The sequence below is a fragment of the Haliotis rufescens genome, unplaced genomic scaffold (assembly GCF_023055435.1).
Source record: "Haliotis rufescens isolate VD_foot unplaced genomic scaffold, xgHalRufe1.0.p SCAF_16, whole genome shotgun sequence".
Lineage (NCBI taxonomy): Eukaryota > Metazoa > Mollusca > Gastropoda > Lepetellida > Haliotidae > Haliotis > Haliotis rufescens.
Window position 1 is genome coordinate 31,108,062 of NW_025963846.1, and position 24,072 is coordinate 31,132,133.

At 38.2% G+C, this 24,072-nt stretch overlaps 1 protein-coding gene across 1 annotated transcript in view; it reads left to right on the forward strand.

Annotated features, from left to right (window-relative positions):
* LOC124121033 overlaps nt 1-24,072 on the forward strand; it is a 121,013-nt gene that overhangs the window by 18,067 nt on the left and 78,874 nt on the right. Inside the window, exon 3 of the mRNA XM_048397117.1 lies at nt 10,037-10,056. Coding sequence (XP_048253074.1) covers nt 10,037-10,056 — 20 coding nt within the window. The remainder of the gene's footprint in view (nt 1-10,036; nt 10,057-24,072) is intronic.

Genomic DNA, 24,072 nt, shown 5'->3' on the forward strand with positions numbered 1-24,072 from the left:
AAACATAAATTTGAATGGAGAAGAAATGAAATATGAATTAATACTTGCCAAAAACGAAATATGATTTATATTTTAATACTTTGATAACAAACAAAGGAAATATGATTCTGAACTTTGAAAATAATAACTTAACAATTTTGACACTTACACACCGGCCTCCTAATTGTAGGATGAAATAAGACAATTATCTTAACTAAGAAACAATAACCCACAAACACTCCTAAATAAACACTTAATTGTCAATATTCATGTGTTTACACTTTAACTTAGCACATCCCTTTAAAAGTTCTGTTATGTTTGTATACAGCTCTACTAATTGTCTTCCATAACGAGACACAGTTTGTCAACAGGTCGCACAAATTCTGAAGAAGCAGTCTTCACTTTTACAGTTCGCACAAGGTTTTTCCTGTCGTGATAGAGTTCTGTTACTCTTGCAAGAGCCCACGCATTACGTGGTGTATTGTCCATAATTAGCACAATGTCTCCAATCTGAAGGTTTCTTTTGATCTGATTCCATTTTTGTTTTTGCTGCAGGAGAGGTAGATATTCTTTCTTCCATCTTTTCCAGAAGATGTCTGCAAGGTATTGTACTTGCTTCCATCGTCGACGGCTATAGATGTCCTCTTTCTTGAATGTTCCGGGAGGCATCTTTTCACCAGAACGTAGGTATAACAGATGGTTAGGAGTGAGCACAGATAAATCATGCACATCATATGACAGATCAGTGATAGGACGTCCATTGATGATAGATTCCACTTCGCAAAACAAAGTGTTCAACTCCTCATCATCCAGCTTAATGTTCTGCTCTTGTAGTAAACAATGAAGCACTTTCCGTACAGTCCTAATCATCCGCTCCCAGAATCCACCATAATGGGAGGCTGCAGGTGGATTGAAGCTCCATTCAATCCCTTTGTCAACGAAGGCAGAGTGAATCTTTGATTCTTTTAAGTTCTTTAATGCTTCACATAACTCTCGCTGACATCCGACAAGGTTAGTACCATTGTCAGATTTGATGAACTTGGGTGGTCCACGTCGTGCGACAAATCTTCTGATGGCATGGATACAGGAGTCTGTGTCTAGGGTGGCAGCCACTTCCAGATGGATAGCACGAAGATTCATGCAAGTGAATACAACTCCATATCTTTTTACTGAGGTACGTCCACGTATCACTTTGAAAGGACCAAAGAAGTCCATACCTACACTAGTGAAAGGTGGTAGGTCAGGAGTTATCCGTTCATCTGGGAGATCAGACATCTTTTGTTGTCCTGGAGAGGAGTGATATTTACGACATGTGACACACTTTGAAACTATTGTCTTCACCAGTGAGCCTGCTCTAATCACCCAGTACCATTGTCTGAGATGTGACAAGATGGAGTTCTTTCCTAGATGTCCAACAATCTTATGAGTCTCTTCAATGATCAAGCGTGTTACACGAGATTTCTTGGGAAGAATGATTGGGTGCTTTTCGCTGAAGGAGATCTCTGCATTCTTGAGGCGTCCTCCAACATGAATGACGTCATCTTGAAGAAATGGATCCAACTTGTAGAGAGGGCTTGATTTATCAACTGTTGCAGAAGATTGCTTGAGACATCGTTGTTCTTTCGAGAAATGTTGTGTCTGACAGTGTTGGACTAGGAGCTTTTCTGCATCTTCAAGGACTTGAACATTCAAGGTGTAGTTCACTTTCTTGGTGGATTGAGACTTGTTGACTCTCCTGCGCAAACATCTGATAGTTAACATGATCCATGCTACTGCTCTTCTTAACTTTGTCCAACTTGAGAAGTGGTTAATTAGAATGTCTAGGAAGCTATCCTTCTCCATGATGGTTGCATGAACACATTCCTTAAGTTCAAGATCATCTTCTTGAGGTTCTTGGTTGCTGTATTGCTTCGGCCAGTACTTGTGGTGCTGCCATAGGAATCTTGGTCCTCCCGTCCAATGCTGAATATGGTGCTCATTATCAAGCTTGATGCCTCTTGAATTTCGAAGCATAGTCTGCTGGGTTCTCTTTAGATGACACATACCTCCATTGATCAATATCAGAACAGTCTCTTATCACAGCAATCCGGTTTGCTACAAAGGTTTTGAACCTGGCATTGGTGTTAAAGATACATCTCAACACTGACATGCTGTCCGTCCAGAAGAAAGTTGTGTCTACTTTGACCTGAAGTTCTTGAAGAATAAGGGATGACATGCGTACAGCTAGAGTAGCAGCAGTGAGTTCCATGCGTGGTATGGTTATTTTCTTTAAGGGAGCAACCCTTGATTTAGACATTACCAGAGCACAATGGATCTCCTCATCTTCATTTACAAATCTGATGTAACCGACGACTCCATATCCTACATTGCTCGCGTCTGCAAAAAGGTGAAGTTGACATGATGTTACAAGTCCAAACTCCATAGGCTTGTAGCATCTTGGAATGTGGATATCTTCTAACAAGGTAAGATCTTTCAGCCATTGATGCCATATCTTCTGTGTCTTTGAATCAACATCTTCATCCCAATCTTTCTGTTCTTTATGCTGGTTTTGGAGCAGCTGTTTTGAAATGAGTATGAAAGGAGTCTTGAGTCCAAGAGGGTCATACACACTGCTAACCACAGACAGGATGCCACGTTTAGTGTCTGGTTTCAACTCGCTCTTTATCTTGAATCCAAGGGTGTCTGATTGCACAAACCAGTAGACTCCTAAAGCTCTTTCAGATGGAAGGTCTTCACAGTCCAAGTTCAAGTCTTTAACATCCTTTGCTCTTTCTTGAGGTGGGATTGATTTCATTACTGTAGAGCTGTTGGAGATCCACTTGGTAAGCCTGAAGCTGCCTTCACTGCACAAACTGGTAAGTTCTTTTACAGTTGATACTGCCTTTTCTTCATTCAATTCGGATGCCAGACAATCATCTACATAGACGTTGTCAGTCAACTTTTCTATAATTTCTGGGACAAACTTATCCTGACTGTCTCTTGCTGTTTGTTGTAAGGCAAAGGATGCACATGAAGCAGAAGATACAGCTCCAAAAATATGGATTAACATCCGATACACTTTAGGTTCTTTTCTACAATCTCCGTCCGGACACCAGTAGAAGCGAAGGAAGTCATTGTCTTCTTTTGGCACTCTGACTCGATAGTACATGGATTCGATATCACCCATGAAGGCAATGTTCCCCTGTCTATATCTCATTAGATACACCGAGGAGGCTGTTGCATAGATTGGGTCCTTGAAGCAAACTACTATTTAGGGAAACACCTTGGAATGTTGCTGAACAGTCAAAGACAATTCCTATTTTCCCTTGCTTGCGTGGATGGTACACCCCGTGGTGTGGGATAAACCATACTTTGCCTGGTTTACCTTTCAGTTCATCTTGAGGAACAATTTCAGCATATTCTTTGCTAAGGATGTCTTCCATGAACTTCTTATAGTCTTTATGTATTTGAGGGTTCATTGTAAATTTCTTGAGTCCTCTCAAACGCTGTAAGGCTTGTTCACTGTTGTCAGGCATGATGACATCCTTGTCTCGAAAGGGCAGATTGACAACATAGTGTCCATCTTCTTTATGAATAGAGTTTGTCACAATCTTCATAAATTTTTTGTCCTCTTGTGACATTTCTTTTCTTTCTTCTGCTGCTTTCTCTGGAAAGTCATAGTTCATGCTGTTTTTCATCATAGTATTAATGTTCTGTAGATCTTCCATTGCTTTTATTGTTATGTCTGTTCTCATTGATGGAAATCTGTTTTCTTTTGCAAGTCTGAGGACATTCCAAAGTATCCATCCAAGCTTGGTTCTTGTTGCATGAGGACTTCCATTAGGACCGGTACGAATCTCTAGTGGTGCATTGGAGTCTGGTACATTTCCCCCGATGAGGATATCTACACTTGCATCAATCTCAGGCAGATATATATATCATTAAGGTGAGGCCATTTTTGAACGTCAGATGAAACAGGTATGTGTTTCTTCAAAACTGGTATGTGTTCCTTGGAGTAAACGGTAGGTAGTGCGATCGTGTTCCTGAGGTCAAGGTCGTGCACTTGTAAGCCATTCACTGCTTGCACTGAAGTGGTGTAGGGCTTCCCCATTGTATCAATGGTAATATCCATACTTTTCCCACTGCATCCAAGTTTCTTCAAAAGCGATTCGGAACAAAATGAGACAGTACTGCTTGGATCAAGGAAGGCATATGTTGACTCAACCTTGACTCCATTACTGTATGACACTTTCACCGGAATAATAGCAAGAGTACATTCCATGGCCCCGGCCTCCATAGCTTCACATGTTCCATCTTGTTCGGTACATGCACCAACCAGCTTTCTTTCAGTTTCATACACAACATGCAGGATGCCCTGATGATTTCTGTTACATCTGAAGTAGGTTACTGTCTTCTCACAGGACTTGCTCAAGTGACCATAACACAAACATCGAAAACACAATCCCCTTTTCTGAAGAAATGCCAGTCTATCCTTCAAAGTCTTCTTAACAATCTGATCACAAATCTGCAACTTATGAGAATTGCTGTTACAGTATATACACAAGATCTGCTGACCTTCAGCTTTGCTTGACTGGGTGTTCTGAGTTGTATTCTCTACCATGTCTGTGCTGAAGGAAGGCTTGAATGATGATTGTGAAGCAATTCCTGCGTTCCTCTTTGGCTGTGTCTTTGTTCTGTCATCATTCCTCAGAGCATCTTTTCCATACATTGGATCTGTTGCTTTTCTTGCTTCTCTCTTCACAAACTTGACTAGGTTATGGAATGCTACAGTTCCTCCTGAATCCCTGATAGATACGACAATATGCCTCCACTTCTCATGGCAATGGAAAGGTAGTTTCATAACGAGCCTTCTGATGTTGTCAGGATACTCCAGGATCTTTACTGCTGTGATGGAGCTTACTGCATTCTCGCATTCTTGTAGGAAGATGGCATATTCATCCATGGATTTAGGGTTGTCTACTTTTACATTAGGCCATCCCAATGCTTTCTTGACGAGAGCAGATGCAATAGCGTCTTCATTGCCGTATCGTTCATCAAGTTCCTGCCATGCCTTTTGATACCCTTGACTGGCCTCCAGGTAACTATATCCCTTGACAATTTTCAGCGCTTCACCTAATGTGAACTGTTCTAGATATGACATCTTCTCATCTTCTGTTTCTGAGTTGACAACAATCTTCACCTTGAACTGACGCTTGAATCTTTGATATTCAATAGGATCCCCAGAGAACTTCATGATTTCAGGAGGCGGCTGTCGGAGCTGTTGCACAACACACTGAATAAGATTCTCACCGCTTGCTGCAGTATCTTGTGGAGACAAGTGTTGATTGAAGTCTTCTTGAAGAGGTAAGTTTATGTTATCAGGTAAGTACCGTTTACGTTCAGTGTTGAAATGTTCATTTACATCTTCATTCACAGGAACAGGGACATATGGATCGTGCGGTTGTAGTGAACGTTCTGATTTCACACTACCTCTGTCAGAGAAATAATCTTGAAGCACTTTAGACTTTGCTTGAGAAATCTCCATTTCTGTTTTCAGTTCTAACTCTTCTTCCTTCATTTTCAATTTCATCTTTGCTAAGTCTATTTTCTGTTTCTCTTTCAATGCTTTCATCTTTGTCTCTAATTCAACTTGCTTTTGTTTTTCTTTCAGATGGGCTGATGAAACACGACTTGTTAGTGATGAATGACTTCCTTTAGAGGAGGCTGATTCTTCTTTAAATATACAAGCACTTTTCAGGCTGACTGAACCTTGTCTACTTATATCTTTCTTATCAGTTTGTTCAACTTCTGGTTTCTGTTCATCTTCACTTTTGTCATTCAGTGAATCTTTAACATTCTTTTTCTCTGTTTCACTTGGTTCACGGATGTGTTTGAGAAAGAATGCTTCTAACTTTGATTTACATGTCAGCAGAAAAGATTCTTGTGATTCACATTCTTCAATAAAAGGACTAAGTTCAATTTCATCCAACAGTGATGCAAAGTCTTTGCGGAGATCTAACAGTGTTTCGTAGAATTTCAACCAGCTTCCATGACTACATCTAATCTCCTCTATCTCTTCAGAAGTGAAAGTTTCAACATGAGATTGGGCATAAAGTTCATCAAAATCATCCAACAATTGTTTATATAAACTCTTAATTTTCTTATAATTAGTTTGCTTAGCATACTGCAAACCCTTTTCTGTCATCTTCCTTAGTCTTTGTTTCAAAACATTATCCTTTTCTTTTCCTTCCATACCTTTGTCTAAACAATGTCAATGCTGTAATAACTTGAAGTCTTTCTTTCTCAAATGATGATTTCTTTATTCTTTCCTGTTTTGCATTCTTTCTTTTCTTTACATTCTTTTCGTTTCCATTTAGATAAATGTCTTTCTTTTCTTAACTAGAATCTCATTATTTTCAGATTGACTGAAATACAAATAAATAAACAATAATTACTATTTTGATCAAATGATGCATTAATGCAAATAATCATAATGACATTATAAATGAATTAACCTTATAAAATTGACTACCTTTCAGTGACATGAAATACTATGCAAAATGTAAACAAACGATGAAAAACACTTTATGACTAAATAACTGCTCTAAAACATTTATACACATGTAGATAATTATAAAATAATATATATGACAAAATTTGGCAAACTCACCATTGTTTTAAGACTCTTTTATCCTTAAAACCTTTTCTCATTTCTTTCATTCTCACATGCATGCTGCATGCTTTTAGGGCCACATGGAAGATAATACACGATACTAAGCAGTTTGCCCCTTGGCATATTATGATGAGTAAACATAAATTTGAATGGAGAAGAAATGAAATATGAATTAATACTTGCCAAAAACGAAATATGATTTATATTTTAATACTTTGATAACAAACAAAGTAAATATGATTCTGAACTTTGAAAATAATAACTTAACAATTTTGACACTTACATTAATAAAACTCAAAAGTGTACATCTATACAGCTTGTGCTCCACGACGAATTTTCCTATAACAAAATGGCATTGTACTATTTGCCTTATGGCCACATATACGAAATAAACCTGTCTGTCAAAAAAGATGCTAAAGTACTGTCGGAAATGTTAGAAAATTGCTTTTTGCACCTTAAATAAGGATATATATTTTTCAGACTGTTGCTATTGAAAAAGCAAGTACCGTTAGCTACCGATCTACCTACCTGTAGTTTGAAATATTCCAGTAACAAGGAGTCCTTTCCACAATTTTACAGGAGAATAATTCGAACGAAAACAGCAAATTCAGTTTGATTAAGGAAGTCTGACTATAGATATATGCACATGTGACCCAAGTATCACAAGGGTTGGACATTAATGAAAAATGTTACTTGACCAACGGCAAGTATGACGAACATTCATACTTGCCCTATGTTAAAACGTACCTACCCCAAATCAAGCTAATAAATTCAGTAAAATGTTACACCTAAAGAACTGAGACTCAGTGGTACACCTGTTCGCCGTGGATTTTGGGTAATAAAAGAGTAAACTGACCTATTTATCTTATTTATGTACTCTACATCTCAGTATTGGGACGTTTCTATTACACAAATCTGAAATTTGAACATCCATCAATAAAACCTCTCTCTCAATTGCAAGCTTTATGTTTGGGTACTTTGAACAGATGGTGCACTTCATGACTTCGGACGTGTCTTTTCCCCATCGCCAAAAAACATTACCAGCTTATCACTGCGAGCAGGCAACACGGGATATACAAATCCAAGAAATCCAAACTGAAGTCGGAAATTTAGTCCGTGTATCACACTTTAAAAACAAGTTCGTTTCATATCTGGACTAAGGTTTGTAGCATATCTTATTAAATTTATTCATAATCACATTCAATATTGTTTCGATTCGGCGACATGTTGTAGATCGCACAACTGGTCACTGTCTTTTACAGCAACCACGGTTAGATTATAGGTATTGACACCATTAAACGAACTTTAGTTGACAGGGAATAGATACATAATTCACTAATATCATACTTAGACGAGTTAAAAGTCATATTTGTTGCAGTTTGGCTGTTATGTGTCAAGTAAGTTTTCGCGAGCGTGTGAGCCTCGACGGTGTATTCAAATAATATATTTCATCAAAGCTAGGCCTAATGAAGCTTTTAGGCGGCACCAGATCTGATTCGTGTTACAAATTCCAAGAAACTTAGTCCACTATCTGCCATTCCATTTCCATGAAGGATGTGCCATATATGGAAGTGTTACTTCGATTTATCATCCAAACAAGGCTGGTACTCGTTGTTGATCAGCCTGACCTCGACGTGTATTAATCACATTGGTTGACTGGTGTAGATGTATACAAGTTCACTTAGTGTGCTCTACTTGATGATTACTCATTGCCACGATGATGCAGCTTGCATTGCACAACAACTGTAGACGACATTGAGTGTGTAGAAGGAAATGTATAAAAGTTCATTACAATTGAGAGAGAAACCATCTGTTAGTTTAGATAGGGTTTATTACCAAAGTACCCTGTCTCTGTGGCTTTCATACCAACAAGTCTATTGGGAGATCATCACCTCGGGACAGGTATTCGGTAATTACTTCAGGCTATTGGTCGTATCATACATGCATGGCAACAAACACATATGTTCTAAGTTTATCATCATTTGGCAGTGTGGGCTAGGAAAGGCTAGGTTACGTACATTGGTATTATTTTGATATATGCAATATAGCACTATGATTCGTAGTTATGAAATGAAGTGAGAAAAGTATTTTACAAGCATTTCCGACAGAAATGTAGTCCTAAGGGCTAGTGCAGCTGCAACATTCACTAGCCCTGGTGAAAAATCACCTGCTCTGGTGACAATTCACTGTCTCGGGAACTCAAAACGCAAAAAAGGCAAAGAATTTCACATTACAAACCCTTCTCATATTTTTCTTGTTTCACTGTCGAAATCCCACCCAACAATTTGCAAAAACATCTAAGTAATCAGTGAGCTGTGAGTGTGGCTCGCCCGACCAGGCAGGTTTGCCATCGATAAATTAATTAGCATCTTTTAGTTTGCTATTTCAGCTGTTGTTGGCTATCAAAAGAAAATCAGTAGTAGTTTAGTTTAATGTACATGTTAAGTATTCAAACACTTCAACTCGATTGAAAATTTTATCAGTCTCAATAGACAAGTCTGGCATAGATACTGCAGATATTTTCCAAATACAATATCAGATACGCCTTTTTCGGTTTCCTCTGCATGTACTGTTCAGGAACAGTGTACCATGGTACCATCTTAAACATTATATAATAAAATGTATTTATCGCCAAAATGTCTCACAAATCAGTTGTTGCATATCATTCAACATCGACCAATTCACCAATTCCCTTCCTCTGATTTACCCACCTGAACTGGAAATGATAGAAAAATGGTTTATCCTATATCGCACTCTGCATTTCTTCTTTAGATCTAGACCCGTGAAGATACGGGGTAGAATAGGTTGGTTTGTTGTTTTACACCACACTCAGCAATATTCCAGCTTTATGACGGCGGTCTGTAAATCATCAAGTCTGGACCAGACAGTCCAGTGATTGATATCATGAACATCGATCCATGCAACTGGGATAGATGACATGCTTCAACCAAGTAAGGGAGCCTGGCCACCCGATCCCGTTAGTCGCCTCTTACGGCAAGCATGGGTTGCTGTTCAATGCCAAGCCTGTAGTCGTGCCAGCGACTGAATCTTGGATGTTGTGAAATCATTAAAATGGATTTTCCCAAAACGTGCGGAAAACATATTTTGCACGAGGTTTACAAGGATGTATGTGTTTCCACGTTTATAACTCTGTTATTGTTCAATGAATTTTACAGTCACTTATTGTGGGTTATTGGGGGCATATGTTGTATTTTACTATTACCTAATTCAATAACTTGGCATTTGTGTTAAATTAAACATTATTTTAAAAATAATATTCTTGTTGCTAAACTTTGAGGAGAATACATAGTTTTAGATTTATGAATCGGAGGAAATGTTTGACATGTGTTTTATCATATATAGACATGATTAATTTACAAAAATACATTCATTTTCTATTTATAGAAACCAGGCGCAAGGAAAGGGTATGTGTTCATAAAAAAATCCATGCCAATGCTTAAAATGCCTGATGCCTTCTGTCCTGAAAGTTCGAATTCTTATCGTTTTTCTTAAACTTTTGCGCAAACATTTTTAGGCACAAACAGATTATGTATTACCATACCTGACGCTAGTGCTTGAGCTTCACTACCTTGTAGAAACAGACAGTACTGGAACGAAGAGACAGTTGAAACATATTACAGCTAGTGCCTCGGCATCTACGAGTTCCCCCCCTTGGCCCCTACTCCTTCATATTCTCTGTCTGCCTCATGGATAGACGTATTATTGGACCTCAACCTACCTTGTATCGTCATCAGTCTTTGACTTCAGGTGGTGGTGTTACCTCCATATATATTTCCCTGCTTTATATATCCGCTTGTTTGCAGTTTATAGCTTGGTATGTCGTTTTTGTTCATGTAAACTGTAAAGCACAACCTAAACCGTCATCGAAAACCTATGTACATTGCATTTAGAAGGGACCGGTCATTTTGGTTTGTTGTTTAACGCAACATTCAGCAATATTTCAGCTATATGACGGCGGTCTGTAAATAATCGAGTCTGGACCAGACAATCCAGTGCTTGATATCATGGACATCGATCCACGCAATGGGAATCGATGACATGCATCAACCAAGTCAGCGAGCCTGACCACCCGATCCCGTTAGTCGCGTCTTACGACAAGCATAGTCACCTTTTACGGCAAACATTGGTTGCTGAAGACCCATTCTACCCCGGAATCTTCACGGAACGACCGGCCATGTATTACCTACAATGATTATCTATTTCAAACCTTTCCTTTAGTAGAATGGGATGGAATGGGAAACTACTGGAAATAAACTATCATGCATGTCCTTAAATATACATGTACACATTACCTAGGTGTAAATACATTTCTAAAGTCGTATTTATAACACAATTTGACAGAAGAAGTTGTTTGTCATGGACTGGCAATACAAGTATATTTTGAGCAATGGTCTAAGAGTATATGACAGCCAAGTGCGAAATTCTAGCTGAGACGAGGATGTATGTTTTCTAGTGGTCATAGTGAAACAAATTTGTTCAGAGTTTTGAGCACATGAACTTTATATACATTGAATACTACTATAATCGAGGTAATTCATATTTTCGTAATTGTCTCTTTCACTTAATCTAGATAATATTTATAACTGTGCAGTAAAACAATAACATTGCAATTGCCTTCTTTCACCTGCACTGTGCAAGTTATCGTTTCCTTGTATTAAATATATAGCCAACTCTGCTCTTCTTGAGCTTTCAAATTCAAGTATTTAAATTGTCCAATTACATCTCGTTTCAATATTTTGATAAGTTAGATTTAAACCATCAACACATCATGACACCCTTACTATCAATGATCAGTCTGTGTGATTGCACAACGAAGCAATGACATATGGCGCCCGAATTGCAAGTGATCGAAAGTAGGTTTGTTGAATAGATTTGCTGTCCATGAAAACGTTTCAACGATTTTGATTGAAACTACATACTCTTGGGTGGCATTACGTTAGTATAATCTTGTCAACTATTAAGAAATTATAATGTTGTCCGATATTAAGCGATGTCAATTTGAGTATTGTTAGGGTGTTAAGCGATATTTCACATTTTGCGCGGTAACCACTTTGCTGAAAATGTACGATGTCAATGACCCCGAAATTGTTTTTATCACTAATAAAACCGCACGGTCACTGAAACCTACATCGATATTACCGGAATTTATTCAAGATATACATTCCAAACGGTCATTCGTATTGTAACATAATCTTTGAAACAGTCGTATGAACTTATGACGACCACTTCCGTCAATCATGTTTTGACGTCATTGCGATTTTGTATCGGTAAATATAACTCAGTGAATGTGTACTTCAACATAAATGTCATATGTATCACTGTTAGGTTATGAACGTGCCTATGACATGAATTATTGGACATTAAGATTTCAAACAAGGGCGCTTACTTGACTTTGCTTGCCATTTCCGGGTGCTTCCTTAGTACCATTAATATAAAAAAAGTAGGAAACGTATAATACCAGCAATTTTATCGATGGCTTGGCAGTGCATAGATCTTTTGTATTTGGCGACTTTATTTTCTGATGGAAAGACAATCAAGTCGAGTTGCATGTTTATACAATTTGGTTACACTTATTTCAAGAAATAAGAACGTTGTAACACTTTTGATTCAATGTATATGTATTTGAAACCGCGACGTCATCACAATGCGGTATGCAGGTTTACAGACGTCCAGGAACCATGAGGGTTAAGTAAATAATGAATAATAAAAGTCAGTCCCAAAAAGCCAAGGATAGGTAAATTTAAGAAAAGGAAATAGTAAAGAGGTTCGATTGGAATAGAATACTTAGAGGCAGTGAAGAGCTCTTGAGAGGCCTAGTCTGTAACATAAAAATATTATATTAATAAGTATGTTAAGAACACTATCCCGTGATTTTATTTGGGACGTGTATTATTTTTTTAAAAGGCAGGGGTGATCGCTGTTTAAAAAACAAGGATTTATTTCTGTTGTGCACTGCGCTCTAAAAAGACCACATGTACCGGAGGCACGAGCACCCAGTGTTATTCTAAATGAAAGGTTTCTTTGCGGAGAGAATTCACTCTTCGGGGTATGATGTTTATCAGTTGAATATTTCCCAGACATAATGTTTGAGAATTACCATGAATTTGGTACGTGTAGTGGCCTTGGCATTAGGTGAGAGGCTGGTTAAAGGAGTCCCATATGGGGGCGATGTTGCGAGCGGACGTCGTACTAGACACTCCGCGCTGAGGCTTTCGATCCCGATCCGAATCTTGAAAAGAAGAGATTTATAGTAAGCGTTTTGAGGCTGGTATTTCATTCTAAATCTTATCATCATGTTCTTCGGACGCTCCCCTGGGAAGCCTGTTAGCACCATATAAACTCTCAATCAGCATCATTTAATCATCAACATAGTCCAAGACTTCAACAACTAAACTTCCCTAAAGTACCTTCCACTGCCTGGCCCCCCGTTTGCAGCACAGCGTCCCTAGTGACCAAGCCGCCATTATTTACATCAACGCTCACGGACTTCACTTTCTCTTCACGGCTTTCTCAACCAACCTTTATCCACCAACTTCACTTATTTTTACCGTGGATCCAGCTTTTTCACCAGGGGTAATTATGACCTCCCCCGTTCTGTCAGCATTAATCTTTTACTTTTTCTACCACCCCACTCAACGAAACCTTTTCAGTGAACAAATTTGCACTTTGTCTTAAAAAATCAAATCTAAATTTTAAATATGCCAATACTTGTGGACAGGGTCTCAAAATTACATTTCCGGACCAAACGTCACTGATAGCAGCCTCAGGATCTCCCATCATTAATGGCCTCAATATTAATTGGCAAATCCCCAGGTGGCAATCTGAAATACAAGGTGTTATATACTAAGAGAACAAGGACACTACACAAGACATACAAGAATATATACAACTAACAAACAGAATCCACACACAACCACAAATCTAAAACTTCAAAGCCATAAACAGAAAACAATCATCACCAGGTAAAATAGTCACCCCAAAAGTATTCATCACATTTACATCTACAACCCAACCAACCCATATCACCCTTAAATTTAAAATACATCCCATCAAAAAATATCCCTGTTAATGCCACCACTCTTTATCATTCGGCCACAAATCTATAAAATGTAAAAATCTCCCCTTATGCCCCAAGTGCGGCTCGACCCGTGAAGATCCAGGGTAGAATGGATCTTCAGCAACCCATGCCTGCTGTAAAAGGCGACTATACTTGTCGTAAGAGGCGACTAACGGGATCGGCTGGTCAGGCTCGCTGACTTGTTTGATGCATGATCCCAATTGCATGGATCAATGCTCATGATATTTATCACTTGATTGCCTGGCCCAGACTCGATTATTTACAGACCGACGTCATATACATGTAGCTGGAATATTGCTGATTACAGCGTTAAACAACAAACCAACCAACTAAGTGCGGCTCAGAAAATCTTGCAATTCATGAGTGCACTTGGACCCCCTACTGTCAACTGTCAAGCCGAAGGCCACGCTTCCAATCAGAACACATGCCCAATAAAACAAAAACACATCCTAAAACTTAACTAAAAACATTGAACAAGCAGACCTATGCAAACCAGCAATCATCCACTCATCACTAGTCACACAAACAACAGTCACAACCGACATTGCACACCATCCATTGTGGGGCACAAAAAATATACTGATAAATCTTGAAGACTTCTGGTAGACTGGATAGACAGCAGCCACCTAATTTCACTAAAAGACAACCAACCCACCCGATACCCACTAAACAATCTTCAAAATAAGAAAGCAGTAGACATATCAGTAAGTACAGGCAATATAAAAAAGTACCACTGCCCCATTAAAATGTCATGACATGTACTTCATTATCCCCCAACCAACCCAAACTGACCGCCCCCCTCCCCCTTCAGACACCCTCAGCAATTAGAATTTAACATTATAAAAGCAAATTGGCAACTACCACAAACCAAACACATGACATAAACACAGATACATTCAATACAAACCTTACTAACAAATTATATGAAATAGCTATCAAATGCATCCCCACTAATAACACAAACCACACTGATAACCCAGTCCTTTGCTGGAGCCCTGAAATTGAAAAAAAAAATAAAATAAAAAAAAGGCTCTCAATAAATCAAAGAGAGACCATATAAAATTACCATTAATTATAAATCTTAGAAACAAAACGAAACAACTTATTAAGGCAGCAAGAAAACGCAATTGGCAAACTTTCTGTAATACCTTAAAAATTGGCAAAAATAATTCTAGAAATCTGTGGAACAAATTCAAACCCATTAAATGTACTTTAAAAAAATGGTTTACCTAAACTTTAAGGACTTATTGATGCCCATTTTTCTAAAACCAGCAGCTCCGCAAACTACCCCCCCTACACACACACAAATCCAAAACAGCACCAAGCATACATTTAAAAAAAGACCACTCCCACCTACCTATCAACAAAATACTAAACAGACATGAACTACAAACAGCCCTAAACACTTACTTTTTCAACTGTATAACTATATTTGGATATCAGGCATCACACCACAATTATGGAAACATGCAAAAGTTGTACCAGTCCTGAAACGAGAAAAAAAAACAAATGAGCCAGATTCATACCCTCACATCTCTTTAACCTCTCATCTGTGTAAAAAGTTTGGAATCAATTATAAACAACAGGCTCAAACATCATATTTCTATAAAGGCCAGAAAGGCTTCACAAACAATGGGCAGACTTTAGACAGTAGTGTTTTTTCTGCTGACGTCACTTCCTATTGGTGCAACATCGCCAGCGAGTCGACCTACGCAGTTGGAACAAAAATATAGTAGGTTTTAATAGTTTAGTATTTCTTTTGATGAACACTGTCCCGAGAAAAGCTATCAAGATGATATCAGGAAAGATATAAAAGATACTCCCGAATGTTTATTGCGGAGTCAACAGCATACCAACGCGTTGATACAAAAGTTTCTGGAATTGAATCCCAAATATGGCGGACATGCTCCCTACGGTGCGTCGAGTTCACCGAGTCCCGGTTTTAGCAAGCCTGAAGTCGCCACCGGGACAACATGCGACGAATGCAGTTGATGTGCAGTCTGAATTTCAAGTAATCAATGACAGTTATCAGCGTGTCAAGCTAGCTGCCGATCACAAACTGAAGGATTCTCGCGGAGGAATAAAACGCCAGGACCAAACAACCTATTCTATTATAGCAAAGTGTGCGCGGTATATTGAAACAGGTTTGAAAATATTACAAAGCATTGAGTCAAATGACAGTGAGATTATTCAGGAACTTTATGTTGTACTGTTAGCTAATATTCGTTATCTACAAGATGAATATGCTGCTCTTTTAGTTAGTGGTGCTGTTAACCCTGAAACCGCACGATTGTTCAGAACATTTAGAAGAAATACCTCTGGTTTTACTCCAGACGCAATAAACGACCTGAGAAACGCTGCAGCCGTAGCTTCAGTATCAGTACAGCAAAATCGGGGATCCTACCGTGGACGATATCCGCTCGGACCAAGAGGCCGAGGATTCAGATCACGTGGATTTGGACGCGGTGACTTCGACAAGCACATTCTTCACAAGACGTGTTCACGGGTCGAAACACCCCTACCACTCGTGATAATGAAGGGGGACCTTAAATATCGAAAGACATTGCAACAAGTTCCGGTCAAGGAAGAAACTTTGATTTTACTGGAGTCAGACATTAAATATTTTTGTTTATAATATTGCATAAAATTGTTAAACGTTTGAACATTGCCAAGGGAACGTTTAAGGTGACAAAAGTAGTCTCCCTTGTTTTGTATATACTAGATTTCCATTTGTTAGAGGTTGGATTAACTCCCTTAGACTGATTTGGTTTAATTATCCCCCGCCCCAACGAAGTTGGCGGGGGATATAGAAATGGGTTCCGTCCGTGTGTGTGTGTGTGTGTGTGTGTGTGTGTGTGTGTGTGTGTGTGTGTGTGTGCGCGCGTGCGCGAGTGTGCGAGTGTGTGTGTGTGTGTGTGCGTGTGTGTGTGTGTGTGTGTGTGTGTGTGTGCGTGTGTGTGTGCGTGTGTTCGTCCCGAAATCGTTTCCGGAGCATAACTCAGAAACCGTTAAATATTTATCTACGAAACTTGCATGTCTATGAGACTCATGCTGAACTGGTGCCTTTTGCTATTTAGGAATTTTATAATTTTTAATTTTTTACGTTTCCACGGCAACAAGTTTGACTTAGGTTCTATAGGGTAGAGTTTGTTTCCGGTGCATAACTCAAAACCCATTCAATACTTTCCAGCAAAAAATGTGCATGTTTACCAGACACATACTTGACTGGTGCCTCTTTTTTTTAGGAATTTTAGAAAAAAAAATTAAAATTTACGTTTCCATGGCAACAAGTTGGACTTAGGATCTATAAGGGTGGTGTTCGTTTCCGGAGTGTAACTCAAAAACCATTAAATAATTCCTTACACAACTTTGCATGTTTAACAGACAGATACCGAACTGGTGCCTTTTGCTATTTAGGAGTTATATAAATTGTTATTTTTTACGTTTCCATTGCAACAAGTTGGACTTAGGTTCTATAGGGTAGAGTTTGTTTCCGGTGCATAACTCAAAACCCATTCAATACTTTCCAACAAAAACTGTGCATGTTTACCAGACACATACTGGACTGGTGCCTCTTGCTATTTAGGAATTTTAGAAAAAAATAATGTTTTTACGTTTCCATGGCAATAAGTTGGACTTAGGTTCTACAGGGGTGGTGTTCATTTCCAGAGTGTAACTAAAAAACCGTTAAATACTTTCTTACAAAACTTTGCATGTCTACCAGGCACATACTGAACTGGTGCCTTTTGCTATTTAGGAGTTTTATAATTTTTTATATTTTACGTTTCCACGGCAAGATGTTTGACTTAGGATCTATAAGGGTGGTGTTCGTTTCCGGAGCGTAACTCAAAAACCGTTAAATAATTCCTTACACAACTTTGCATGTTTAACAGACACATACTGAACTGGTGCCTTTTGCTATTTAGGAGTTTCATAAATTTATATTTTTTACGTTTCCATGGCAATAAGTTGGACTTAGGATCTATAAGGGTGGTGTTCGTTTCCGGAGCGTAACTCAAAAACCGTTAAATAATTCCTTACACAACTTTGCATGGTTAACAGACACATACTGAACTGGTGCCTTTTGCTATTTAGGAGTTTTATAATTTTAATTTTTTACGTTTCCATGGCAACAATTTAGACTTAGGTTCTATAAGGGTGGTGTTCGTTTCCGGAGCGTAACTAAAAAAACATTAAATACTTTCTTACAAAACTTTGCATGTCTACTAGGCACATACTGAACTGGTGCCTTTTGCTATTTAGGAATATTATAAATTGTTATTTTTTACGTTTCCATTGCAACAAGTTGGACTTAGGTTCTATAGGGTAGAGTTTTTTTCCGGTGCATAACTCAAAACCCATTCAATACTTTCCAACAAAAACTGTGCATGATTACCAGACACATACTGGACTGGTGCCTCTTGCTATTTAGGAATTTTAGAAAAAAAAAATGTTTTTACGTTTCCATGGCAATAAGTTGGACTTAGGTTCTACAGGGGTGGTGTTCATTTCCAGAGTGTAACTCAAAAACCGTTAAATACTTTCTTACAAAACTTTGCATGTCTACCAGGCACATACTGAACTGGTGCCTTTTGCTATTTAGGAGTTTTATAATTTTTTATTTTTTACGTTTCCATGGCAACAAGTTTGACTTAGGATCTATAAGGGTGGTGTTCGTTTCCGGAGCGTAACTCAAAAACCGTTAAATAATTCCTTACACAACTTTGCATGTTTAACAGACACATACTGAACTGGTGCCTTTTGCTATTTAGGAGTTTCATAATTTTTTATTTTTTACGTTTCCATGGCAATAAGTTGGACTTAGGTTCTATAAGGGTGGTGTTCGTTTCCGGAGCGTAACTAAAAAAACATTAAATACTTTCTTACAAAACTTTGCATGTCTACTAGGCACATACTGAACTGGTGCCTTTTGCTATTTAGGAATATTATAAATTGTTATTTTTTACGTTTCCATTGCAACAAGTTGGACTTAGGTTCTATAGGGTAGAGTTTGTTTCCGGTGCATAACTCAAAACCCATTCAATACTTTCCAACAAAAACTGTGCATGTTTACCAGACACATACTGGACTGGTGCCTCTTGCTTTTTAGGAATTTTAGAATTTTTTATTTTTTACGTTTCCATGGCAATAAGTTGGACTTAGGTTCTACAGGGGTGGTGTTCGTTTCCAGAGTGTAACTCAAAAACCGTTAAATACTTTCTTACAAAACTTTGCATGTCTACCAGGCACATACTGAACTGGTGCCTTTTGATATATAGCACTTTTATAAATTTTTATTGTTTATGTTTCCATGACAACAAGTTGGATTTAAGTTTTAATATAGGATTGGTTTACTTAATTATTATAACAAATAAACTGTTAAATATTTCCTTGCCAAACATTGCATGTCTATATATAAAGCGCATACTGAACTAGCGCCATTTGATATTAAGGGGTTTTAGAAATGTGTATTTTCGAATTTCATTTGCAGTTATTTTGACATGGGCTAAGAGAAATGTTGGGTCAGTTACCTGGTTTGGGACCATAACGTGTTAAAATGGGCTGGGGATATAGATGACTTTGTCAACTATACGCTTGTTTCTTTCTCTATTTTTTATGTTTATTTTTCATTTATTTTTATTTTATGCAAGTGTCTTAGTTTATGTTCATTTAGAAATATTTGTACGTTTCTGCTTTAAAACATTTCGATTGGGTATTTTACATTTGATGTTTTAAATGTGTTTTCCAAAAACGACCTTACATTTCAAGGCAGGTAATATTCAACGACACAAAGATGCCTGGCGTGAGATAGGTGCTCCAGATAATGTTTGTAAATGGGTTTATGATGGCGTAAAAATACCATTTACTAAAGAACCACAAACTTTTCATCTGTCTAACCACAAATTCAGTAAAAACGATGTCAATTTGTGACAAGTGAAATTCGGGCATTGTTGTGCAATTGAAATATGCAGTCGAAAACCAAAATGTGTATCGCCTATTGGAACTGTACCTAAAAAGGGGGGGAAATTACGATTGATACATGATTTACGGGAGCTGAACAGTGCATGTGTAAAACAGGGATACCAATGTGAGGACATTAGAACGGTTAGACAGTGTGCTAAAGCAGGTGATAGTTTAGTTACACTTGACATTAAAAACGGATTTTATCATATACCCATACACCAAGATGACAGAGATTATCTTGGGTTTCAGTGGCAAAATACATTTTATCGATGGAAGGTTCTCCCATTTGGCTTATCAATAGCTCCGTACTATTTTTGTAAAATACTCAAACCAGTTGTTACGTATCTGTGATCTCTTGGACTGAGAGTTGTGTGATATGTAGACGACATTCTACGTATGCGTACTCCTGCACATAACGTATCACAAAACGAACAATTAGTGAACACTCTTTCAAAGCTTGGGTTTTTTATCAATTGGGATAAGTCTGACTTAGAGCCAAGCAACAACAAGTCTTATTTGGCTACATAGTGTGCACAGACGGAGAATTCGCTCAGTTGAGGAAACTGAAAAAAGACATAAGGCGTTGTCTTGCTTTACCTAGGATTGAGGCCAGAGTGTTGGCACGCATATCTGGTCAGTGTGTATCAATGTACCGGGCTGTTGCCTAAGTGAAACTAATGCTCAGAAATACATACAGACTTCTTAGTAGAAGAAATAGTTGGGACGATAAATTGACACTAGATTCGCCAGCTAAGGAGGATATGTTGTGGTGGTTTACTGCTCTTGATAACTGGAATGGACGAAGCATAATTATTCGAAAACCTGAAGTGCAAATAGTTACAGACGCAAGTTCGACAGGTTACGGCGCGGTATGCAACAGGAAACAGGCAGCAGGATTTTGGCTTCCACAGATAAGCAGACTTCACTCAAACAACAGAGAGATGTTAGCCATTCTCATGGCGTTGCACACCTTTGGTCCAAGTTTAAAAGGAAAAGTTGTGAAGATTCTGTCTGACAACATATCTGCAGTATGCTACATAAATCAACTGGGAGGTCCAAGCCTGCCCCTGACAAATATCATAATATCATTATGGATGGTGGCTCACAAGTACGACCTTCATACTCAAGCAGGCTTCACAAAAACTTTGTGAATCCGCCCTTCCGTCTATTACCAGAGGTCACAGACAAGGTCATCCAGGAAAAAGCAATTGCGACTATCATAGCACCTGCGTGGAGAAACAGACCGTGGTTTCACAAACTGAGAAAGATATTGACCTGTCCCCTAATTCGAATTCCAAAGACCTCCTGGACAATTCTAAGTTCAACGAGCAAGGTGGAACCTTTGAGAAATCACAAATGGCGCCTATACATACGCCTGGAGAGTGTGGAGACGGAATCTAGAACAAAAAGGTCGGTCAGACAGGGCCATAAGTCAACTACCACTTTGTCTGGCACCAAGCACTCTGAAAGTGTACAACGGAGCTATTCAGAAACTACAACAATTTTGTCATGAAAATGAACGGTCATTTCTGAGATGTGATGAAATAACTATCGTTGAATCTTTGTGTTCATTAGCTGATAGTTCATCTAGACCATTATCTCAAATAAAGACAACAGTCGCTGGTCTCACTCACTTGTTCAAAAGTGCCAACGAGGAGTCAGTTTTGGACAATTACGAAGTTAATATGATGATCAAGGCATTCATTAAATCTAATACTCTACAACCCCGTAAACGGTCAAAGATCATGCCTGTGGAACTGTTTATCAATTTATTTCGTCAATGGCCAAACAATCTGCATCTACAGCTTAAATTGTTAAGGTTAAAGGTTATTGTATTGTTGTCTTTAACATTAATGTTGAGACCCTCGGACATAGCCCCTAAATGCGTTGTGTTTGATCCCAATGACAATGTGAAAAAAGCAGTGGTATTTTCAACTGATGATGTACTTTTCCATGATGATGATAGCGCAACCATATGGTTGCATGGTATAAAGATTGACACTGACAGGTCAGGATTCGAGGTACATCTCCCACCAGGATCAGAGAGAAAAGTTAACCCAGTTGAAGCTCTTAAAGTGTACATAGAACGGACAAATAGTGTTAGGCCCAAACAGGATATGCCAGTATTTCTAACACTGCAACGACCTTACAAGGCAATAACTGCTGCTACAGTCGATTCGATCCTAAACGAAGCAATCAGATTAGCAGGTTTAAGTGGATGTCATGCAGCTAAATCTTTTCGGCCGACGGGGGCGACTAAGGCTATAGACATGGGGTTTGAACCAGATACAGTTATGAACATGGGTCGTTGGAAGACAAGATCAGTGTTCTTTGACCACTATGTACACAGTAAAACCCCTGCCTCTTACACAACTGATGTTTTGACAAAATGAAGTGTATTGTTTGCGTTTATGATGTTTCGATAATGTCTATTACATAAAACGTTAATTTCCTATATACATTTTGCAGAATGCATGCATTTTCTGTTAAATATCTGGTAGCAGCTCTCTATTTAGGCCAGTGGAAGGGGGATATAGGAACGGGTGCCGTCCGCCCGTCCGGCCGTCCTTCCGTCCGTCACATTTCGTTTCCGGAGCAGATATTGAAACCGTACCATGTTTCTTCACCAAACTTGGCACATAGATAGATCTAGTGGTGAACTGGTGCCTTTTGATAGTTTGGGATTTTAAAAAAAGTTATTTTTCGAGTTTCCATGGCAACAACTTTGATTTAGACTGAAAATGGCAGTAGTCCTCGTTTTCGGAGCAGATCTTGAAAACCGTACCATTTTTCTTCACCATATTTTGCACATTGATAGGTCTAGTGGTGAACTGATGCCTTTTGATAGTTTGGGATTTAAAAAAATATATATTTTTCGAGTTTCCATGGCAACGACTTTGATTTAGACTGAAAATGGAGGTAGTCCTCGTCATCATCATCATCATCATCATCATCATCATTAAATTTAACTAAAACTAAAATCCAGTCTGCACTTGATAACATTCAAACATATGACAAAATTTACCGACTTAAATATGAAGAAATTACATTTTAAAAAGAGGCAAAATTATTCTGGGGTTCAGACAAACAAACTCTTCTTAGCATATTTAAAACACAAATACAATCAAACATTGATAATGCCGCTCCGGTTTTAAGTGGCATCCCCACTTAAAACCATAATAAACTAAAATCCATCCAATATAAGGCCCTAAAAATAGCTACTGGTATCAGGACTAGTACTTCACATAACTCACTCTCACTCATGACACACTCATGACACACTCTCCATTACCCACAGAAGACACCAAACTTAAATCTTAAATTATTGGGCTGGGGCCCATCACAACCCAATATACAAAAGACTCACACATGAATATGAAAACATCTATAAATGTACATTACATAAATTCCAAACACACCAAGAAAAAGCCCCTTACCTCACCCAACTATACAAATTATTAGAAACACATAATCTCACCAATATCACCCCCACACTCCCACCCCAACACTACATACATATCCAACCAGCCCCAGAAATAGACACCTCACTTCACAGTATTCTTCTCTCACAACCCAACATATCTCCCACAGAAAAGAACACAGTTAATACTAAACCATATACACTCTACCTGACCATCTCATACACACATATACTCAGATGCATCACAAGATAAAAACAATAACTCAGGGCTAGGTATCCATAAAGACTAGGTCTCCTCCATAACTACCAATAACTATTATAATAACTACACTAACAATAACACTGCAGAATAACTAGTCATACTCAAATCCATACACGCAATCGAAACTCTCAAACAAAAAACAACAACTTTTTAATCATTTCAGACTTCTCAGGCTCACAAAACCAAATTTAAAACAAGCATTCAAAATCCCGTTCTGACCTTATCAACAACAATATTATACATCTTAAAGCAGAATTTAAACAAACCAATAAATCTACACGTATATTATGGATACCTAGCCACACATCTAAATCTTAAATAAAAAAATCAACAAAATCTCTCTTCTTTAAATACTTGTTTTGTTTTAAACGTTTTTTATTGACGTATATGGTCAACGGGATTGAGCAAAAGTTACCCAACTTAGGTGACCCTTTCCATAATGTATTTGTACAGACATTGATTATACTTATATATACACATTTATACACACGCATACAAAAACATACATATACAGACATACATTCATATACACATAATCTTCCAAACGTTAAAATTGCTTTCTTAACCTCGGTTTTAAACAGTTTTTCAATGACATTGTGTGACCATGACACGAAGGCTTTTATCAAACGCCACAAGATGGCAATAATCGTCATGCATAACGCCATTGGTCGGATTTGGGGTATCATCACACTGTC